Source organism: Trichoplusia ni, chromosome 11 (assembly GCF_003590095.1).
Source record: "Trichoplusia ni isolate ovarian cell line Hi5 chromosome 11, tn1, whole genome shotgun sequence".
Taxonomy (NCBI): domain Eukaryota; kingdom Metazoa; phylum Arthropoda; class Insecta; order Lepidoptera; family Noctuidae; genus Trichoplusia; species Trichoplusia ni.
In genome coordinates this window covers 1,061,934-1,084,851 of record NC_039488.1, presented here as the reverse complement: position 1 = coordinate 1,084,851, position 22,918 = coordinate 1,061,934, and the positions used below count along the sequence as shown (strand labels likewise).

Genomic DNA, 22,918 nt, shown 5'->3' with positions numbered 1-22,918 from the left:
TTCCATCTTAAATCTTTAATCTTGTAAAAGCCATCTAGAGAATTTCATCGATGTGCAATTGTCCGTAAAGAAGATTTTCCGATAGCTACTTCAGTGATTGAGTGATGTTTAACTTGCGGGATTAAATCGCGACGTTTTAAACCATCATTTCCTTAAATATTTTTGAATGAAAACACTTCATCGAAGAAACCTCTTTCACTAGGTACTGAAATCCAATTATTTTTACGAACCTCCACTATAAATGAAGAACATTTCATTTTGTTTTACGATCTCGTCTCTCTGGGCTATAAATTTCAGTTCTATTTCTAACATGACAATATTGTCGCCAAGTGTCACCACCATTGTTAATGGTTTTTGTCCGAATTTGTGAGGGTCATATCATAATACTGTCAAGTTGTTACTTTTGGTGAATTCGTACTTCGTAAATTCTGTTTATCTTACTTCCTGCTAATATAAGTATGGATGTTTGTTACTCTATCACGCAAAAATCAATGAACGGATTTTGACTAAATTTGGTGATAGTTATTAAACTGGATTGTAGGCCCCCCTGGGAGCATTTTCATTTTGTAGCGGGCGGAGCCGTAGACAACCGTTAGTTAATACCTAATTGTTATAAACTAAAATTCTCTTCTGACAAGCATTGCTAACATCGTTAATATTCATCACAAATATTATGATTGTTAGGTAAAAGCATTTGAATACGAGAGATAAAATCCGAGCGTATCGCAGTGTCATCTTTAGGCTATCTTTATGTGTGAGAGGTCAAGGTGGAGCTGTCTTCCGTCGTATTTGTGGAACATAACACTCGGAAGCTTTCCATTAAAACGTGATAAATTAATAGTTTGGCAAAACAAATTTATCTTTATTTTAATTGGTCTAATTGGTCGGATATTTTAGGCATACATGTATGTATTTTTACATATTATTTGCTATCTATTTATTTATTTATTTATTGAAGTTTTCATGTAAGTACCTACATATATTTATTTCTAATCATCAAATGCATACCTTTAATACAAAGTAGCTTACAAATAATTTAAGAACAAAGTTATACTACGGAGTAAGCGTTAATAATTATTACACTCGAATAGAGTCTTTTCTTAATGTCTTTAAAACCAAGCAGACAAATCGCAACAGACAGTTTTAAATATGATTCCGTACTGCAATTAGTCCACTTAATAAATGCATGATGATGATGATACTGCATATTAATTTTAATTGATCTGCGCTCAATATTACATGTTTTGCAATAGGATATATTTTAGCAACAATGTCCATTATTATTTACACAAAAATCCGTTTACCTTCCTCAACACACAATGCAAAGACATTATGAATAGGCTTGTCAGCATGTATGCTATTTATAAATTAGTCACATGATCTGTTATTTGTAGTCAATAGAGCATCTAATTACAATAATATATTCTTATCAGCTCCGAACCTTGCGTATTACGTTTGTTTACGTATTTTCATACTAATATAGATACCTTACAAAGACGTCTTTTACGAAAACAGACATTTCAAGTTACCATAGTAACTTTAAAAACTGTAACAGAACCGAATTTTCTTTGTTAAGTTATAGAATAAACTTAAAACAGAAAAAAATCTTAAAGTAAAGGCAAAGTATTTTTAATTTAATCGACACAATTAAAAGTAAGAAATTCTTACAAAGAACGTAATTAAAAGTGTAATTAACAATATATCTTCGTTTCTTCATCACCGTTCAGAACTCGGAATTTGGTATTTTAAATGGTTTTTTCTTAATAAATAATATGTATATAAAAAGAGTTGGCGTTACCTAACTTGTGAAATTGGAATCCCCAACTCAAAGATTCAATAAATGACGCGTATAATAATCCCAAACCACTAGTTTTTGTTGAAACTCAAATAAAAAACTGTATTTACATTTTTGCCTGTACTTTTTGCGTTAATGCTACTGCGTAACGACTTACCATTCCACTAAGAATATACGTCATTTGTTTACTATCCTTTTGATTAAATCCTCGTTAATATCTTGATCTTTGCAGTACTAGCTTCCGATCATAGATCAAACTACGCGTGATCACTGATAGTACACTCTACTTACTATCATCTTTGTACTATTTAGTGCGTGCATTCCCGTAATTAACTGTTCACGTTTCATTAGTACCTAGATACTCGAATGTTTCTAAAACATTCTTGACCTACCTTCTAGATTAGAAATTGCAATCTAACGCTTTCTACGTCTTCTGTTTCTTATCTTCGTATTTAATTACATAACTAAGCCAACTTAAACAGCGTTAATTAATATGTCCTCATTAACTTACTGTATTTATCACCTATACATTGGTGAGCACTAATTAAAATCGGCTTATTATTAGCTATGTTTAACAAGTCCGATGGAAAATTTATCTTATCGGTGTTGAGTGCAGATGATATGCAGAGTGGCATCAGCATCAGATGTGTTTGGGGTTATCACGAGTGGTTGCTATGCAGCATTATCCATGTACTATTTTCTATTTAGTTATCTGCTTCTGATAAAACCGTAGTTTCACAACAACAACCGTCTCCCATTACCCATCTCATTTAAGCTTCTCAATTTGAATTCAGTAGCTTAAACTGAACAATATTTCGTCTATTGTTTATTTAGGGTATGCTAATCACTAAACTTACACGCCTTTGTCTGTCATAATCTTGTTACACATGTAGAGGGATTATTTAATATGTAGAATTATGTCAAGTTGGTTTTAGAGGTGAAGTGAAGGGTCCACCTGTTGGTGAGACGTGAGCAATATGTTATGCTAAGCCATTTGCACGGGCTTAAAGGATAAGTGCTAGATCATTGTCAATGTGAACTTGTGTTTAAGGATTTTAAATTACGTAAGCGTGTGTTAGCATGGCATTGTAGCTGTTCTGGTTCGTCAATACATACTTTTATGCTGTGAATCTCTTTTTCTGCCTCTAGTCTATTTGCCCTTTTCCCAAAGTATATTGTGGCAGGCTTCCAGTTTTATCGCCCTTAGCAGCATTTTTACAACTTTAAGAACTCCAAAGATATATTGTAGCTTAAATTTACGAGCACATCATTAAATTAAATCAGCAAATTACAAATCAGAGACGCTACGTCGCCATTTCTTTTCTCAGAACTTCGTCGCATCAAGCAGTAGGGTAGTAAAACATAAACTGGACTGTTAAATTAGATTTACAATTTAACGTATATCGATTAAATAAAGTGCCTTACCTTATCTCCGAGATCGGGTACACGGCAACACCTGGACATTCACATGACTTAATATCTTTGTGTAGTGTTGCACCGCAATTTATTTTCACGCCACATGTAGGTCAATGCGACAACGTAACTATATCCGTTACATACGAGACACGCCTAGGTTTTTTCTATAATTAGAATATAATTGTGTCTTGGTCATCTGTTAGGTCCAAGCCGTATATGGGAAAGAAAATTTCGTTTTGCATATTTTTAGAGTTCCTTAGGATAAAAACGTAACCCCATTAAAAGGTACCGCTGTTACCAGGCCATTTCTGATAAAATCTGGATAGGTAAAAGATTAATACCGAGACTAAGCAATGGTAAATTATGATCACATAATTTTGGGTGACCAATTTTTGTGTTCAAATTCGCAAACTCACTGTCTCCAATCGGACTTGCGCTTGACCGGTTTTTTTTTTTTTTCCTATCTATAGGTATGTCAATGTTATTTGGGTTAAGATGTAGAGACATAGAAACTTGCTTAAACTACAACACAGTGACTCTGTAGTATAATTTTATTTCAACAAGTTTTATTTGCTTCGCTCTCTGATTTTTGCACACGTAAATTATCATGTTAAAAGCACACGGTATCCACTTAAATGTGTTTATTTAACACACAATACTTATCAAATATTACATCATTGTTCACGCTAAGAGAATTTATAGGTAAATCAATTGTGATTGAATCTTATCTGTTGTTCATAGATTTTATAGTTATTACTCCATATCTGAAACCCGATTAAAAATGAATCCACGTTTTCATATACATTTATATTTGTGTCAATAGAAAATGTTTGAATAAAACTGTCCGGGAAGGGTTTCGTTCATGTGAAATTCACATCGTAATATTGTCGGGATAGTATGCGGTGTTCTGCGGTCGTCGGTCGGTTTATGCAACTCCGGGCGACTGCAGCCACCTCCCACCCCAGGTCGTTCAACCCACCTTCCTACTACCGACTACTTACATAGATAGGTACCAACTGCAATTTTAGTTTCAGCTCAGCTTGAATGGGGCGCGTGGGTGTCCCGCTCTCGCAGTTTGTTCAAGCTTTTGACTGAAACTTCTCGAAATACTTTCTTTGCCTTGTATTTTCAGCGTCTCTCACAGACTTCAGAATTTCTTTCAGTTTTGTTGGTATTTTTTTTTTTTTTATCATTTTGTTGTTAGTTTTACTTTCTATTATAGAATTCTTAAAGTATATGCTTTAGTTTCTTATTCAATTTTTCTTCCTCGCATAATGTAAGAATAATTCTGAAGCAAATCGATTGTTTCATATAGCGTCAATTGGTCGATCGTAACTATATGGAGGCTACTTTAGCTAACCGATATTGATTTTTTGTTTAGTAATTATGGGTGAGAGAATGTGTAACACTTCATAAAAAAATCTCTTATTGCCTTATACTCGCTTTGGCTAATCGTTTTATGGCATCATTTTATAGGTCATTGTAGTTTGAATTTTCTGCACGCAGTAATAAAACCAAAATTAATTCAGTACCAACAACAATTTTGCAGACCAGTATCCAGGTCGTTTGGCCTAATTCAAAAATACTGTTTATTGATTTTATTACAAGCATGTGCGCTTACTTGCCAGAGTAATTTAAAATTATGTTTCAATCTTAATAATAGGTTCTGACATTACGTAACCGGATTCAGACAGGTATCTGCGTCGCACTCACATGGTACAGTCAGCAACAAAATACCAAGAACGCTATCTGGTTAACAAGGTCCTTAAATACAATTAAATGCAAAAAAAAAACTTAATACTGGAACTGGAAATTGAAGCTTAAATACCAGAAATATATGTTTAAAAAATGACACATTGTAAATCCGTTTTTGTTCATCGACTTTTGTTGCTGATTATACAATGTACATATTTGTAGTACTATACAGATACAAGTACAGGATAATACGTTTGTTTTTCACACAATTAAAGTTTAGATAGGTTGAAATACAAACACTGGCCTTCATGCATGGTCTCATCATGAAATGGATGCACACGACACTAGATGTTTTATTAATCAAGAACTCGCACTCAGTGCACGTGCCATTCAACCTAATATTTATTTATATTTTGATTTCCAATAAACCTCTTAACACCTGGCCGCTAAGGTATCAATATTAATAAGTAAGGTCATTGTCCTATCGCCGCGTGCGTTCAAGAGTTACATAATTCGATGCCGGTTTCGACGTTCTGAAAAATAAATGTCGCATGTAATGATAAATACCTTTGGATCTTTATACCCTTTGAAAAGGTGCAATTACCTACTTACTGTGTTTTGAAAGTCGCAGGAGGTTAGTTTACATATTCCTACTCTACAAAACGTTGACAGTCGAAATTTTTAGCACAAAATGGTAGAGTAAATTATATTGGTGCCTAATTTTTTTTTCTGGTTTTGCCTTCCGATGTCTCTTATCATGATAGCAGTCCACACACCTCAACCACTCCACAATACTCGATACTGTTCTAATTTTTATGACAGTGACTCATTCGGTACTATCTGCTAGAATCTATTCGTGAGCCGTATTTTTTATTGGACCCCAACCTCCTCCATCAACGACTAACGTTTTATTTTGTTTTCCATATCGATTTATCATAAAACCTTCATAAATCTCATCATATGAATACATTACCCAGTTTTGTTTGAATCGTTTGATTTATTCTCGACAGATATTTGTGGACTACACAGTTGTCAGATTATTTTTTCTCTATTGTCAGTTCGGAGAAATCGTTGATATCTGTCGCTTCCTGTTTGGTCACTGCGTATGTGATAGTAATTTATTTTTCAATCAGTTCCGTTGGATTTACAAGCAATGATAGTTGTGTTGTAACGTAAGCCGCCCCTGTGTGGAATTAATACTGCCCTCGAAGTGTCATTTTAAAATTCGAATTTGACATTCGAAACGAGAGCGAACCGTTATTCAATTTAAAAAGTTGTCGCCTGTCAATACTTTATTCGATATCTCGAGCAAAATGTTTGCTACTGTTTCATATCTATAGGTTTATACAATGTACACAAGTACCTATAACATAAAATACCGTTTAGTAGTCACACTGATAGAGTCTATCTCAATATTACTTGTTGCTATAACATTATGTGTATTATGTGTTCAGCATTTGCTCCGTGATGATTACAAATTACATAAGTCACAAGTACTTATGTTAATGTTAATCATTATGCATGCATGCACTTGCTCAAAGGTCTTTATAGATTAAACAAAAACATTTTATGCAATACACAGTAGAAGAATACTTACATAATACCGATTCAAGTTTTATTACTTACACTTTCGTAGTAAAATTTTGTTCGTCAGATGTCTTGGAAAGATGTAATACAAAGTGTGTGCAACGACATCCGAGTCACGTAGCCCGGAGCGTCAGAACTTGCCGAAGTAGGGGGCGGAAGGGGGGCGGGGTCGACGGCCAACGTACTCACTCCTTTGGCCCTAATTACACAATAGCTGCAAGCTCGCAGCTCGCGAAACGCACGCCAAATATCACGAAATGCAATAACTTATTACTCACCGACCAATTAACCACTCCATCTTAATTTCTTATGCCAACGCAATATGTTCACAATCAGTTTCAGTCATATTGTCTCCATGCGCTGGAAATTTCGTCACATCGGATATTGCATAAGTTTCTCTCATATGAGCAAACTTTAACAAAAAGTTTAACTGTTCCCCAGATCGCTTCCGAACCACGAATCAATTTTGGAAAGTTACTAGTCAAGAGTCTGCGACTGAGTCAATGAAAACGTTTCTCGTATCACGTAGGCACGGTTCCGAAAACTCATGACGAATTCAAAGCGAACAAGGAACTATTATTATATAGAAGGTGCTAAACATCAAGAAAAAACTAGTTATTTACATAGCTGAGTTAATTTTAAATCATATAACGCAATGTTATTTTAATATGCAAAGGATATAATGCACATAATAATTAACTACTGGACATCAAGGGAATAAAACATTTTCCTTGTAAAATATGTTTTGTCAGATTTACTTTTATTTAATCGTAATTTCCGCGTATTACATCAGTTGATTGCGATACTTATAAAGTTTAGTCACCGTGTTCGCGCATGCTCGTTCATTCAAATTCACGTCCCATGGACAGAAGGCGTTATAGCTGACAAATACTTGACGGAGTACAGTGCTTGGAACTACACAAACAACTACTGTCCATTTGATAGATAGAGAGTAAAGTGATTTTCCACAGAGCCATTTAAAGTTCGGCAATAAAACAATTGCGTTTATTACCATCCAGCGCCGAAACAAGATTTTATAATGCAATAAATTATTTGTTAGAGCATAGTGTCGCCGTTTCCCAGTGGTTGGCATCGTCAGGCTCCATTAGAACGCGGTGTTTAGTTACACGTCTAAATTGTGGAACAACGCGGCTTCGTCGCCCAAACGTATCGAGTGTCGCGTCTGCAACAGCGCCTGATGGATCGGCAAACTAACGAAACGAACCTATTCATTATCAGCGAATATCTTAATTAAGGCAAGTGCTACACGTGCTCATATCAATCCTATTGTTCGCTTTTGTGTCTTAAATTGACGAAAACTAATTGAAACTGTGTAAGTGTGTATCGCGCGCTACTTTTTCAATTTCTTCTACCTATTTATTTGATCATGTTTATGTAAGTCGTTTGTGGAGAACGTTTCTATTCAAGCTGTTCAGCTATTTAGTTTGTCTATGATTAAATAACCTGATAACATTCAGACATACAAATAGATTTACCTAGAATATTATTGTTCTATTCAGGCCACTTGCCAGCCTATTCGCCAGTACACATAAAATTGATAAAAAACATTTTACTGCCTCACTTTTATAAGCATAACTTCAAAGACTTTAATGGTACTCTCATAATTATAATTACTGAACGAAAATAGCAGCAAAGTTATTGTTTTATTTTTAAATTAGTACGTTTGAAACCATTTGAAAACAATATTAATTTATTTAGCAAATTTGTTAGAACTAATTTCAGCTTGATTTTTTTTGTGGATTGCTGTAATATGTACCTAACTTAAAAAAAGATTGGTTGAACAGAGTAAATAAATAGGTCAACCGTCTACTACAATTGCTGTGTGCTGTCATAACTGCATTATAAAGATAGGGAAGATAAAGTAAAACAGATAACGATTAACTGACACAATGATCACTTGTAACGATGAGGATTAAGTCATTGAAAATACTTGTTTTATAACAAAACAGGAAACTGTGGCCGTACATGTGTCACGGTTCGTCGCAGGGATCTAGTGCTATTGTTCCAAAAAAAAGACCCAATGGACTTGTTTTTAATCCTTTACATGCCCTCGATATCACATTTCTCACTTTACAATAACCATGAGCATCAGTGGTTCCAGACTTGTTACTTGATCGTATAGATAGAAGCTTGTTTCGGAATCTAGACATTTAGGTAAACTCAAGTGTTTTTATGAGTCTCCCTTATCAGTTGTTTTATGAATGGATATAAATAATAATCAGGCTCCTATAGATCCCCGGTACGTGAATATCACACTATAATAAGTGATATCACATAAACCTGTTCGTGATCGGCACCGCACTAGATCCACCGGTGGTTCGTGAACTCGATTACGAGTCGCGTGGCTGTCCACTGAACGCACCGGCTATCCTCAAAAATTTATCATCAGTTGGTATCGCGCGACTGTGTAATGTATGTGTTTAGGTGGGCCGCGTCACGAGTGCGCCGCCGCCGCCGCCGCGCGTATCATTCGTGCTACAGACTTCGACGCAAACGTACACCCCACGCGGCCACCCTACCGCCCCCGACAAACTCGCGCTCCCGATCAGCTGTTCGCTGTATATTGAATAACACGCACACCGCCGTATCCCAACATAGACAAACTTGTTTGACAACATATCCTACGAAGTATCGCATAATGGTAAGGATCAGTGCGATATTTAGTGTCTGTGAATAGTGCATAAAATAGTGGATGTGCATTCATACTAGTGCCTGTTTACTTGTTCGTGAACCAATTTAAAACTGCTGTTATAGCAGTAATGTTGAGCGGTCGCCATGATTGTGCTATAAAATTGTGTCAGTACGATAAATAAATAGTATTTGAGTCTTCAATCGATTGCATTTAAAGCGAAACATTTCCATTAAGTACAGTGACGTCTATATTCTTGCATTCAATGTTCACTAAACATTCTACTTACATAATATTGATTTCTTCTATTTTCTACCTTCATTTTGTGACAATCGATTGTTTCGGAGAAACGCATGTGGCTCGGCGTAGTCTAATGTTTATTTGTGTTCGTTACGATAAGTGAAACTAAATTCTGCAAGTGTTATTGTATATCGCTCTGTATTTTTATACGATGCATTCTTGGAGCGTCAGTTTGAGTGCGTTTGCGGGTGATGCGCCGTGTCAGTGTGTTGTTTGTGTGAGACCCGCTAAAATTAGCGACCCCGTCCCCCGCGGCCCGCGGCTGTTACATAACCACGCCACCGAGCCGGCCTTGACTCCCGCGCAACACTCGCCTCTCGATTGGCAAAGCTATCTGCTGATTCTTCTACTTGCTTTGAACGGCCGAGATCTATAAATTACAAAATTGATAACTTGCATTGTTAAATCATGAACCGCTAGCTGCAATCAGTTCATTGTCGTATCGTAGAGCACGTTCTGCCATTCAATATCTATTTAAACTGATCCTGCGACCGGTTGGAATTCTATTTGGTTTCTTGAGTAGAGTTTACACAGTTAAGTGTACTGCCGCCTGGTGACTTGCAGTTTTAGTGCGCATTGTTCGAAGCTCGCATGTTTAACTACCAGCGGGCATGGGGGCTACGTGCCATAGTAATATTATGACCCTCCCACGTTACGACGCTATCGTCCAATACAAGATTGTTAGATTATGCACCTATCAATAATTAGTTTCGTTGTAAAATTTCCATTGCCTTATCCATCAAGTTCATGTCGCATAGAAAGTTTGTCAAAATAACAAGATTGAAAATTTATAGTCTAATCTTATCTCTATCGACCTTCGAATAACAGAATGTGTATAGTCGTCGTCTGTCGTCTACTTGAGATACGGGTAATTAGCCATGTGAATGATTAAATTCCCGTTAACCCACTTCTAGTCTTACGAATAACACATTTGTAATTACGTCTTCCACGTGAATGGATGAACTGTTTGCATCTTCGTACAATTTGTTTACTTAGAATTTTCCATTGTGTCATGCTATACGTATAGAATAGAGTAACGCCGTATTTAAGACAATTGATGTCCAATGAGGCTGATGTGTGACGTCATGACCTCGACCGTGGAAGATGTAATTGTTGAATTGCGTTGCCCATTGAACGGTATCACGGCCAAGGTCGGTTCACAGCTGTTCTCTATTTCTTTCGTATCCAATTCTTTAAGTTGCGTATCCACGCTTAGTTATCGCTATCTTGTTTATCTATGGTGGTTTTATTTTCATACATCGGCACGCGTCTAGGCGATTTTACGCTATCAGCTGATACGTCTATCTACAGTAGGAACTCGTGTCTCAGTTTTGCTTGTTCGAATTGTTTTGGAACGGCCCGTGTTAATTAATTTGAGCACAAATATGGGCTAGGCGTTTGTTTTTGTTTTAACTACCAATCGTAAAGACAAAGTTTTCTCTTCCGAGCCTTAAAATATGTACTTAATGAAAAATTTACACCCTTAGCCTACACAAGATAAAAGAACAAAAATTTGTGTATTTAAAATGTTATCTTCTGCCATAACAGACAACAGACATATTTTTCTAGTAAAAGAAAAATCTGTAACCAACTTCCAAATTTTATATTACTGCTGAAGTAGGTTTTGAGTATAATTGGTCCATCAAGTGCATTTATGTAAAGTGGTGGTCGTTTGTGGCATATCATTGCCAAAAAACGATGGATCAGAATCCAAAGCCCTAAATCGATAGGGATACCTCGTGGTACGAATGCGCGCGCATCTATCCCTTCTCGTGCTCCTGGTGAATGGCCAGTCTGGAGAAAACAAGGGGGTGGCAGAGGGGTGCGACGTGCAAGGTCGTTAGCAAGGCCGCACTTACTACCATTACACATCTCTTTCTCATACTCATATTGTCCATCTACACGTCTCGCTCGTAGAAATTCACTTTCAAAAACATTGCGTAAATGCAGCCTCGACCAAATCACACCCTTCGTATGCCTTGTCTGGCCTGCTATTAATAGTCTACTTCAAGTGTTCTCGTACGATAATAACTACACGTAACTCTTCGATACAGATAAGTTCGGAACGTCACGATATACGTCCAAATGCACTATAACTGAAATAAATAAACATCGTAAAAGGTCGCCTTGTTTGCGTCTGCCTGTCTCATAAATGTTCATCTTTTAGAATTGAATGTTTCAGTTCGCATCGCTAATTAGCGTTTTATTTGTAATTTTCCATCGCAGCCGTTTAATATAGTGTCAATGAAAACTTGAACCGTAACTATTGTCAACAACATTTTATCTTCAGTATTTGTTTATCAGTTATCAATGTTGATTTTGATATTAATTGACGCAAATGTCTCCCACAGGGCCAATCCTTAGGTTATCTGATGTTGGGATGTTCATTAATTAATCCTAATATGTTGAATATAGTAATGAACGCTGTAATAAAGTACTAGTTATCTCGTTATCAGGTATTGCTCGAGTTTGGTCAAACGGGAGCCAGCTGTGATACAGTGCGCACGCGTCTTTACATGTCTATCAACTTGATTTGTATTCGAATTTTGTTGTGTTAAAAAGTCTCAGTTACTTTAATTAGTTATTCCTCGTCTCTTGTATCGCGTTTTATTTAAATGGTTTTCCATTTTCTTTGAAGTAAGGTACGAACAAATTATTTAAGCTTATTTTAACGGTGACATTTAATTATTATTTTTAATTACCTCGTATTTTCCTAACGTTTTCTTTGCTAATACTTCACGGTTTCTTGTTGTTGTTAATAATATTGGTTCTTTGGCAACGAAGTCGTATGCCTACTAAATATAAGTTGTTGAATTTTCCTTACCTTAGTCAATCATTGCCGTGAAATATATTATTGTGAATTTTATCCTATTGTCTCTTTCCTTATTTGCGGTCTCTCTCATTTGTGGATGCAGAAATCCGTCATCATACGTATTTATGTTAATTACACAAACCGGACAAGGCATAAAACATATTACCAGTGTAACATCTGTTCCGTAACGCACATGCACAGAGTATCGAACTTGCATAGCTTAGCCTTGAGTGTTGTTGATTGTCGTCTGATTTCCCGCTATTGTATATCATACATTGCGACAATATGCCTTAACTAGTGTTCCTATGTAGACTTTACTTATACTCGCCGCTTCTTCACACGTATACAAAACCGATTAACACTGGAATGTTTGATTCTCTCTTGACTAATGAGCGTGCAGTTTGCATTATAGTCCATTATACGAAGGCACTTGTATGACGTACATCTGATTTATGTGTACGTGTTGGCGGTAGACCACGACACTTAATGCATTATGGCATTAGTCGTTCTGCCCTGTAGAGGGCTTCGTTGTGTTATCATGTTTGTCGTGTTCGCAGTGGCATCGAGTGCAAAGATGAGGTGTTTGCTGCACACCAGGTGCACCACGCCGATCTGAAGCCCGTGCTGGCCAACGTAGCCTCTGAGCCTGCCGCTAACGGCGCCATCGTCGCCATTATACCGCCCGAAGAGGAGCGCCCTATACCCGTCACTGAGCTTATATTCGCTCCGCGAAAGAAAGAAATGAACAAAGGCTTTCTCATGTTCTCCCAAGACGAGGGACTTACAAGTGAGTGGCACTCGAACTTCCACAGCTTAGGTATCCGTTGTTGCTTTATTGAATTTCTATCATATTGGAAGGATTCCCTCACTATAATGTCGGTGTTGTTTACAGTGCTTAAAGACGAGCCGGAAGATCTGACACACTTGGCACCTACCGCTGGCGATGCTTGTATCCCTCTAGAGAATAGTCCTTTCGACATGTTCGACGAATTCATTCTGAGCGATAATTACTGCAGTCTGCTAGGAGATGATTTGGCTAACGGATCACCAGTAGATTCCTTAACGCCAGATTCCTTGTTGTTGTCTTCGCCGGAACCTCAGGTAAATATCAAAATTTTAACGAAAATAAGCAATACTGTATATTTCTTGGAGAATAGTTTTTCTTAAAATAATATTTTTTCAGGAAAATGAATCGTCATGCGAACAGTCGTCACTATTAACAGAACTGTCACTAGACGCCTTCGACAGTAATAGGTCAGATAATGACATCGATGATGGGAACTCACCGTTCATCCCTACAAGTGATGAACTGCCGGTGCTGGAGCCGGCCGTGATGTGGGGGGCCTTGCCCGACAGCGTGAGCATGGCAAGGCCACACCCCACGGAGATGCAGACCACGTCGCCAGCACCCGCGCTGCAACGCTTGCTGACGGCGACCACCACGGGACCACCACCACAAGATCTCATAACCAATATATACTCCGACCAAGGTATAATACGATCCTGTTTCATGATTTATACGTGATATTATCATATGTTGGCTATTATTACACTGTGAAATTTTGGCCCACAGGTTTAATACCAAGCAGAAGTGTAGCGTCATGGGACACGGGCGTAAAGAGAGTAATGAAGCAAGAGCAGGAGCCGTGTGCGAAGCGCGTGAAGCGCAGCCCGTCCCCGGCGCAGGCGACGACGCCGGCGCCGTCCTCGAGCGTCCTCATGAACCTCCTGGTGAGCGGCTGCGACGTCGACGCCGGCTACATCTGCATGGTGCAGTGCCGGCCAAGACACAAAGCAAAAGCCTGAGGCCCGAGCCTCCACCTCCACCACTCTAATAAACTGTGATAATGCGCGTCCAGTGTTCAAACTATATCGCCTGCAAACCAGTGCTATCTCAAACTTTACTCTGGTCGGATAATACGAATTAATGTTAAATACAGTGCCGTCGATACTTGTGATATTACCGTATACATATTGTACCAGTATCTGACTGAAAGTCGCATTGTAATTGGAGTCCTATGAGACAATAAGCGTCGTTACGAGCCAGATTAAAGTCTAGTAAGGCGAGGCAATTTAACCGTCAGACGGCCGGTCGAGGGGACTTAGTGCTAGGCCTGGTTAGTTTAGTTAACCTTCCACGAAGAGCATCTCGCTTGCGCCGCCGCGAGCCGCGACGCGAACAGGATAACACTTAGATGTTTAGCTGTAACCTACTCTTTAGTTGTAATGGTGTATATTTGGATGCAATCGATCGTTATGTTGAGTTAGTGGTTAAGTTGAATGCATATCGTGTTGGTTATGTGATGTATCGGTATCGTTCCTAGGTTACTTAGTTACCGAGAGCCCGCGCGGCCGAGCGGGCCGCCAGCGCCGCGCACTGCGTCTTATGTTCGTAGCTGGAACCGAGTCAATATTAATAGTTATAATATCAACCTTGTACGCAGAGGTTATCGCTATTTATTCGTTACTCTAAGTTACGTTTAGTCGACAGCGTCTAACGTTATTTTCACATCGATAAAGGGTTAGTGTTCGACTATAGTCAAAGCATATTTTCGAAGTATTGTTCTGATCGTTATGTATTGTTGAGAGTTTATTGTAGCGCGCGTTGTAGTCCCGGGCAGTTGTTGGACGGCGGTTGTCCAAACAGTTTCCACTGCCAAATGATACAAAGTACAAGTTAACAGAGTATACTTGTGTTGTAACGGTTTACGTTCGTCTTATACGGAACATTTGGATGCCTTTACATTTACAGAGAGCATGCATGTGTGACCTTAGGTAACAAGTCTACAACGATGAACTAGTATATTCTAAGCAATCGCGAGGTACTCGAAATCTAGATAATAAAGCGCTTGGCGATTGTTATCGCACTATGAATATTAATCAAAATTAAAAAGACGTAAACGTATAGATATCATATTACCGTCGTTGTTATTTTAATAAATTTATAGTGTGTATGATGATGTGTAACTAGAGTATATTTATAACTATTTATTTTTCTGGAGAGAAATAAATATTGTGAAGTTGACAGAAAATATCTGATAATAAAAGAGATAAAAAATAGTTCTGGTAAAATGGTGCACGTTGATTTTTTTATTGCCCTGTGTCCTGTCCTTGACTTCCCTTCAGAGTATCGGCTTTAATCGACTTGAATATGAGTCAAGATTGTTTCTACTATTTATTTATAATTAATCAATATCTATTGTAAGGTACAAGTTGTTTAATATTTAAAATTAAAGCAGTCAGGAACAACCTTTTATTTTTTTAAGTTTATTATACATACCGGAAATTATATTATTTTAGTGTTTTAATGTTTTATTAAATCCTATTTATTGTTAAATTATATTAGTTCAATATATTCAATATTTTTACCATTTCTATTTATTAAATAAAGTAAATAACAATTATTTAACAATAATTGAATGCTAAACTGGCGCCAGCGGAAGTTACATGTTGTCAGTTGTCAACTTAAAATGGGAGAGGGAAAATTGAATATAACGGATTGACGTTAGTTTAGCAAGGGGGAGTGGTTGTCGCATTTTGGAACAGATAAGTACTGTGAAGTGTAAAGTGTGGACAAGTGATAAAATATACGTAAATTTTACCATCAGCACGTGTATTTATTCCATCTGACCTAAAACCCTTTAGGTCAGAAGTGGGATCGAAAAGAAAACTTCACGTTTTCTTGTCACGCTCACGGCTCGGAAAACGTAAGTACCGCTGTTTTTTTTTCTGCTTTCTTTGCTTTTTGGTGAAACAAATAATAATTGGGCTATAATGAATTTATATTTTTGTTTATACAGACTCTTGTTGTTCTTATTATGGTAATAATGACCAATTGAGGAAATTCTTTTACGTCATTATTGTAAGTAACAGGAATACATTTAAATAATACTCGTTATAGATTACGAACTAATTTTTTTTTTTTTTTTTTTTGCCATTTAAAAGTATAAAATACGTATGGGCCACGTAATGTAATTGTTTTAAATTCGCTTCTTTATTTTTATACTATCGTTATTTTAAAATAAGGTGTTGTCTAATACTATTATAGTGACACAGGAGTTTCAAAGTAACAAATTTCAGTTGTTACAATGGTAATGATATTAATGATAATGCACATATTAAAGACATAATAAAATATACATAAAATATTTATTATGTGATGATTTGTGTGATTTAAAAGGAGTTTTCTATAGAATTTATTTGCCTGTACTCTTCTTATAAGCCTAGCGACTTGGAAACGGGCAGTTATGGATCAACATCTCACACGCATATAATAATAAATAATAATAATAATCTACTTGTATACTTAATTACTGTTCTTGTGAAATACATGTTTAATATACTTACATATTTATTATAGTTACATAATTATTTACTTTCATTTTATTACCTAATAACTGACAATACAATCCAAACTGTAACAACTTGTGCGTGTTGTTGATCAATAACCTAAAAATCCCTAAAGAACTTTACGAAATAAAGAGGAAGATTGATCGTCGTGTACCTAAAGTATATTAAATATTCAACGAATTGTACTAAATTTATATCTGTAAGTTCCAGATCACATTGTGATGGATGATTCTAATGAGAAAGCCCGAGGTGATGGGCAGGGAGAGGAAACCCGAGGTCAAGGGTTAAGGAATTCGGGAGATATGATCAGTCAAGGGGAAGGGCTGACATATTCTCATGAAACTGTGACCAGTCGAGGGGAAGGTCTGGCACGTCATGGAGAAAGGCAGGCATGTTCTTTGGCAGAAATACCTGAGGTAACTGATAATTTGAATACTTTGGACTGGGAGGTCGATGTTCAGCGCTCGAGGAATGAGCACGAACATTCAAGTGTAATCGAGGATTGGAATAGGAGGAAAAAAAGACATGTATCACGACCAAAGGGGAGGGGTCGTCGTAGCTCAACATCATCAGATTCAGCAGAAGAATCTCCGCCACGGAAGAGAAAACGGTCAAGGAGATCGGATAGTAGTTTAATGGAGCAGTTTCTAAGCATTTTAGATAAAGTTAAATGTAACAATAAACCTAAAATGTCTTTCAACACGAATGTAATACCGGAGTTCGACCCTCTATTAAAAAATCAAAATATATTGACTTGGATAACCAAAGTTGAACAATGTGCCGAAATCTATGACTGGGAGGAGAAAGAGATTATTCACTATGCGCTTCCTAAATTAACTGGAGTAGCCAAAGCATGGTATCAGGGTCTCACTTCGATTTTGCATACGTGGTCGGAGTGGAAAAGAAAACTTATTGAATCTTTTCCATGTAGAGAAGATTATGCTGAACTCTTAACTGAAATGCTTAGCAAAAGAGCAAAATATGGCGAATCTTTAGAGCAATACTATTATGCAAAAATGAATTTGTTAAATAGGTGTAAAATTCAAGGTAGACAGGCCGTCGATTGCCTTTTGTATGGAATAGAGGATCGTGCAGTAAAAGTCGGTGCTCAGGCAGCTCAATTCAATGGACCAGAACAAGTATTAAAGTATTTCAGAACTGTGAAAAGTGGGCAGAATAGAGAGTCTCAGGATTTTTCGCGAAAACCATATGATCGAAAGATTAGTAACATACCCAATCGCCCTGGTTCATCTAGACCAAGTACGAGCACACCAAACTTAAATATAAAGTGCTTTAATTGTAATGAGCTTGGACATCCAAGTTTTAAATGCGATAAACCTCTTGTTAAATGCACAAGCTGTGAGCGCCTGGGTCACCAGACTTCTAACTGCAGGAATAATTATAAAAATGTAAACGAATCTGACAAAAATAAGACTCAGGCTAACGATCAAAAGCCTAAACAGGTATCTGAAGTATCCACTGAGGATACTGGTATCAACAAATACTTATTAGATATAAAGGTCAATGGATATATGACTTCGTGCCATGTCGATTTAGGTAGTCAGTGCTCTCTTATTAAGGCTAGTGTAGCCAAGGCCTTAAATCTTCAAGTGATCGTACGATCAGACTTACCTATTCTCAGAGGTATAGGTGCTAGCCTCATTAGACCTGTTGGTGTAGCTGTGACTTTAGTGGAAGTTCAGGGCTTGATTGAAACTATTGATTTGTATGTTGTTGAAGATTATGTTCTAGTGCATCCTGTCCTATTAGGCCATTCTTTCACGGAAAGGCCTGATATCCTCATAATTAAAACTCCAGACGAGGTCAGTTTTCGGAGAATACCACCAAATAAAATAAATTTATCAGCCTCGAGGGACACGGAAGTTCCTGGAAACATGCTTCGAGCAATTCAAGTCACTACGAATACGCAGATCGACTGTGACGTCTATGTGAGTGGTGCGTTAAGAGGCCCCGAGGGTAAGGAATACTATATACTTCCTGGACTATACGAAGTGAAGCAGGGTCGTGGCGCAATCTTGCTTTATAATGTTACATCTAACCCCATGACCATTGGGAAAGGCGATCTTCTTACGCGTTCGTTAGAAAGGAACATTGTGTCAAGAGAGAAAACTTTAGACTCGTTTAGTGTGTCCTTTAATGACTCTGACATGGAGAACTCCGTAAACTTTAACCCTAGTTTAAACGTCGAGCAACGCAACCAACTTCAAGATTTGCTCAACAAGTATGGCAACTGTTTTTCTAACGGGTTGCATGATTTGGGTTATACATCGGTCGCTGAAATGAAGATCGAATTGAACGATGCCGACCCTGTAGTTTATCGTCCGTATCGAATGTCACACGCTGAAAGAGCACAGGTAAGGGGCATGATTCAAGAGATGCTTGACTATGACATAATTCGGGAGTCGTCGTCACCTTATGCCAGTCCCATAGTTATGGTCCAGAAAAAGACGGGTGACAAGCGTTTGTGCATCGACTATAGAGCTCTTAACAGAAAAACGAAGAAAGATCACTATCCAATACCTAGAGTAGAGGATCAATTGGATCTTCTTGCAGGCAATACCTTGTTTACGTCATTAGATTTAGCCTCAGGCTACTATCAAATTCCTATTTGCGAAGAGTCTCGGCATAAGACTGCGTTCGTTACGCCCGATGGCCAATATGAATATAATCGCATGCCTTTTGGCCTAGTGAACGCACCATCTGTTTTCCAACGTACCATTAATAAAATACTGATGGAAGCCAAGATTAAATATGCGATTGTGTACATGGATGACATACTTATTCCATCCAGAGATTTCATCGAAGGGATTAAACGGTTAGAAGAGGTACTCCAGTTACTCAGACAAGGTGGATTAACATTAAAACTAAGTAAGTGTCACTTCTTCTTAGACTCTATAGACTTTCTGGGATTTGATGTGAGCGCTAATGGTATTAAACCCGGAATCAGAAAAATCGAGGCGGTTTCTAAGTTTCCAAGACCTTCAAATCAGCATGAGGTACGGCAATTCCTTGGTCTCTCTGGATTTTTTAGGCGTTTCATTAAGGGATATGCTGTGATTACCACACCATTAACAGACCTGCTCAAGAAGAATATGCAATGGACTTGGACCGATGAACACGAGCAAGCGTTTATGAAAGTAAAGGATCTACTTGTGAGCAGGCCAATACTGGCTCTATACGACCCTAAGTCTGAAACAGAATTGCATACCGACGCTTGTAAAGAAGGCCTGGCCGGGATACTGCTACAACGCAATGAGAGAGGTATACTACAACCCGTATCTTATTTCAGTCGTAAAACTACCATTGATGAACGCAAGATGCACTCATACGAGCTCGAAACGTTAGCAGTAATTGCTTCATTAAGTCGTTTTAGAGTCTATCTCGTAGGTATTTCATTTAAAATATTAACAGACTGCAATGCACTCAGATCAACACTAGTTAAACGGGACCTCATACCACGTATCTCTCGGTGGTGGGTTCAACTCCAAGAATATGACTGCACTATAGAGTACCGTCCCGGAACTAAAATGACACACGCGGATGCCCTCAGCAGAAATGCCGTGGATAACCCAGTAACTGAAGAACACATTCTAGACGTCTTGCCGATACAGCAAACTGACCAAGATTGGATTTCTACGGTTCAGTCTGCCGATGAAGAAGTTAAGAAAATAAAAGAAATTCTATTAGACCCCTCTACTGTGGAAGCTGTTGATGTACATAAAAACTATAAGTTGAAGAATGATAAAGTCTTTCGTGTCGTTGGAGATGAGCTAAAATGGGTAGTTCCACGTGGCGTCCGATGGCAGATCCTTAAAATGAACCATGACGACATTGGTCATTATGGGTTCGAGAAAACTCTACAACGCATCAAGGAGCATTACTGGTTTCAGAAAATGCGGAGGTTTGTAAAAAAATATGTTTCGTCTTGTTTGGAGTGCGCTTACCACAAAACGCCTGGAGGTAAGCAAGAGGGCGAATTACACCCTATAGAAAAAGTCAGTACACCCTTCCACACTATCCACGCAGACCATTTGGGACCTTTCGTGAAGAGCAAGAGAGGTAACTGTTACCTACTGATAATAGTAGACGGATTTACCAAATATGTCAGTATAAATCCAGTTAGAAACACCAAGTCCGTGACTTCAGTGAAGGTACTGAGGCAACATGTGAGTTATTTTGGAGCTCCAGTACGTCTGATTACTGACAAGGGCACGAGTTTCACGAGCAAGACATTTCAAGATTTTGTTAAATCCTATGGTATTAAGCATATCCAAAATGCCGTTGCTACGCCCAGGGCTAACGGACAGGTCGAGAGATATAATAGGACGATCTTAGATGCTTTATCAACCTCTAGCCATGGAAATGACAAGTCTTGGGATGAATACGTTACAGATATACAGGTTGGTATTAATACCACAAAACACAAAATAACACAGAAAAGCCCATCAGAACTACTATTTGGGTTTAATATAATCAGTAGAACAGATGGTAAATTAAATGATATCATCCACGAGACACTCAACAAGGTCCCGGTTGAAGAAATGGAAGAGGTACGACAAGACGCAGGAGAGAAGATGAAAGGACAACAGTTGAAAGATTCTGCTAGGTACAATAGGCATAGAAAAATTTCCACACAATATAAGGAAGGCGACCTAGTACGGGTAGCAAGGCATGTGCCTCATGACGGCAAGTCGCAGAAACTTACTGTTAAATTCCAGGGGCCGTATCGTATAATAAAATTACTTCCAAATGATAGGTTTATGATCGAGGATACACCTCTAACTCGTAAAAATGGCAGAAAATACGAAGCTATAGTTGCCATCGACAAAATTCAACCATGGATGAATTTTAACAGAGATTTCGAGTCAGATTCGTCTCAAAATGATCATTCTAGTGAGAATGAGCAAATGTGAGTCTAAACATACTTTATAATGATTATTTCCCGAATTCTTAAAATTACATATAATCGTCGGTTAATAAGTGTGATCATTGTGTGTTAAATTCGAATAGTTATAATAAAAGAATTGTAATTCATCAGTGTAATCATATATCACACATATTATTGTGTAATTGTGCATGTTATAAATCATAAATTCATAAGTTACTACTATAATAATTTGTCATATTATGTATGTTATAATTATCATAAATTATCAAATCAGATCATTTACTCAAATTAAAATTTTGAATTTAGATCATACAAGAAATAAATTATATATCTCATTCTTAATAAAGCGAAGGGACTCGCTTAAAACAGGATGGCCGAGCTGTAAGGTACAAGTTGTTTAATATTTAAAATTAAAGCAGTCAGGAACAACCTTTTATTTTTTTAAGTTTATTATACATACCGGAAATTATATTATTTTAGTGTTTTAATGTTTTATTAAATCCTATTTATTGTTAAATTATATTAGTTCAATATATTCAATATTTTTACCATTTCTATTTATTAAATAAAGTAAATAACAATTATTTAACAATAATTGAATGCTAAACTGGCGCCAGCGGAAGTTACATGTTGTCAGTTGTCAACTTAAAATGGGAGAGGGAAAATTGAATATAACGGATTGACGTTAGTTTAGCAAGGGGGAGTGGTTGTCGCATTTTGGAACAGATAAGTACTGTGAAGTGTAAAGTGTGGACAAGTGATAAAATATACGTAAATTTTACCATCAGCACGTGTATTTATTCCATCTGACCTAAAACCCTTTACTATTATCTCGTCGAATGCAATTGTACCGACTTCCGTAAATAGAATAACATACTAAGTGGTATGCAATGCATTTGAACGATATTTGTCGAGAAGATTTACGATTCCAAATTAAAAAAATATGGTATAAAGAAGTTCAGTAACCGAATTATAATTAAAATGAAATTACAATATAATTATTTAAATCCAAAACATACCCTAAATTATATAAGTACAAAGAAAGTATTCTAGTTTTCTGGACTTTCAATTTTAACAACATATTTCTTTCAATAAGTCGTTATTTTATCTTAACAGATTCTTCTTTTTCAAAATCCTCAAAGCAAAACCTAGACTCAAAATCAACAACAACAAGACTAGACTATTCTAATGAAGGTAATAAGCGAAAAATATAAAACACTAAACAAAGCTATGTCCACACAGACATCTTGAATAATTAACAGAACCAGTGTCTAGTTAGACCTAATTAACATTTAAAAGAAAATCGTAAAGCTACCGTAGACCACAGTCAAGGCCAAAGTGGCCATATTTTTATACCCTCTAGTCACTAAACCGGTCCATCAAATATTTCACATATTTTTTATT

At 37.2% G+C, this 22,918-nt stretch overlaps 1 protein-coding gene across 4 annotated transcripts in view; it reads left to right on the top strand.

Annotated features, from left to right (window-relative positions):
• LOC113498713 (hypoxia-inducible factor 1-alpha-like) overlaps nucleotides 1-22,918 on the top strand; it is an 87,815-nt gene that overhangs the window by 56,722 nt on the left and 8,175 nt on the right. For 2 of the 4 annotated variants that reach the window (XM_026878833.1, XM_026878830.1), the window contains exons 8-11: nucleotides 12,813-13,072; nucleotides 13,148-13,356; nucleotides 13,439-13,745; nucleotides 13,829-13,986. In XM_026878833.1, coding sequence (XP_026734634.1) covers nucleotides 12,813-13,072; nucleotides 13,148-13,356; nucleotides 13,439-13,745; nucleotides 13,829-13,986 — 934 coding nt within the window. The remainder of the gene's footprint in view (nucleotides 1-12,812; nucleotides 13,073-13,147; nucleotides 13,357-13,438; nucleotides 13,746-13,828; nucleotides 13,987-22,918) is intronic. The other 2 variants (XM_026878834.1, XM_026878832.1) reach the window with 1 other exon arrangement.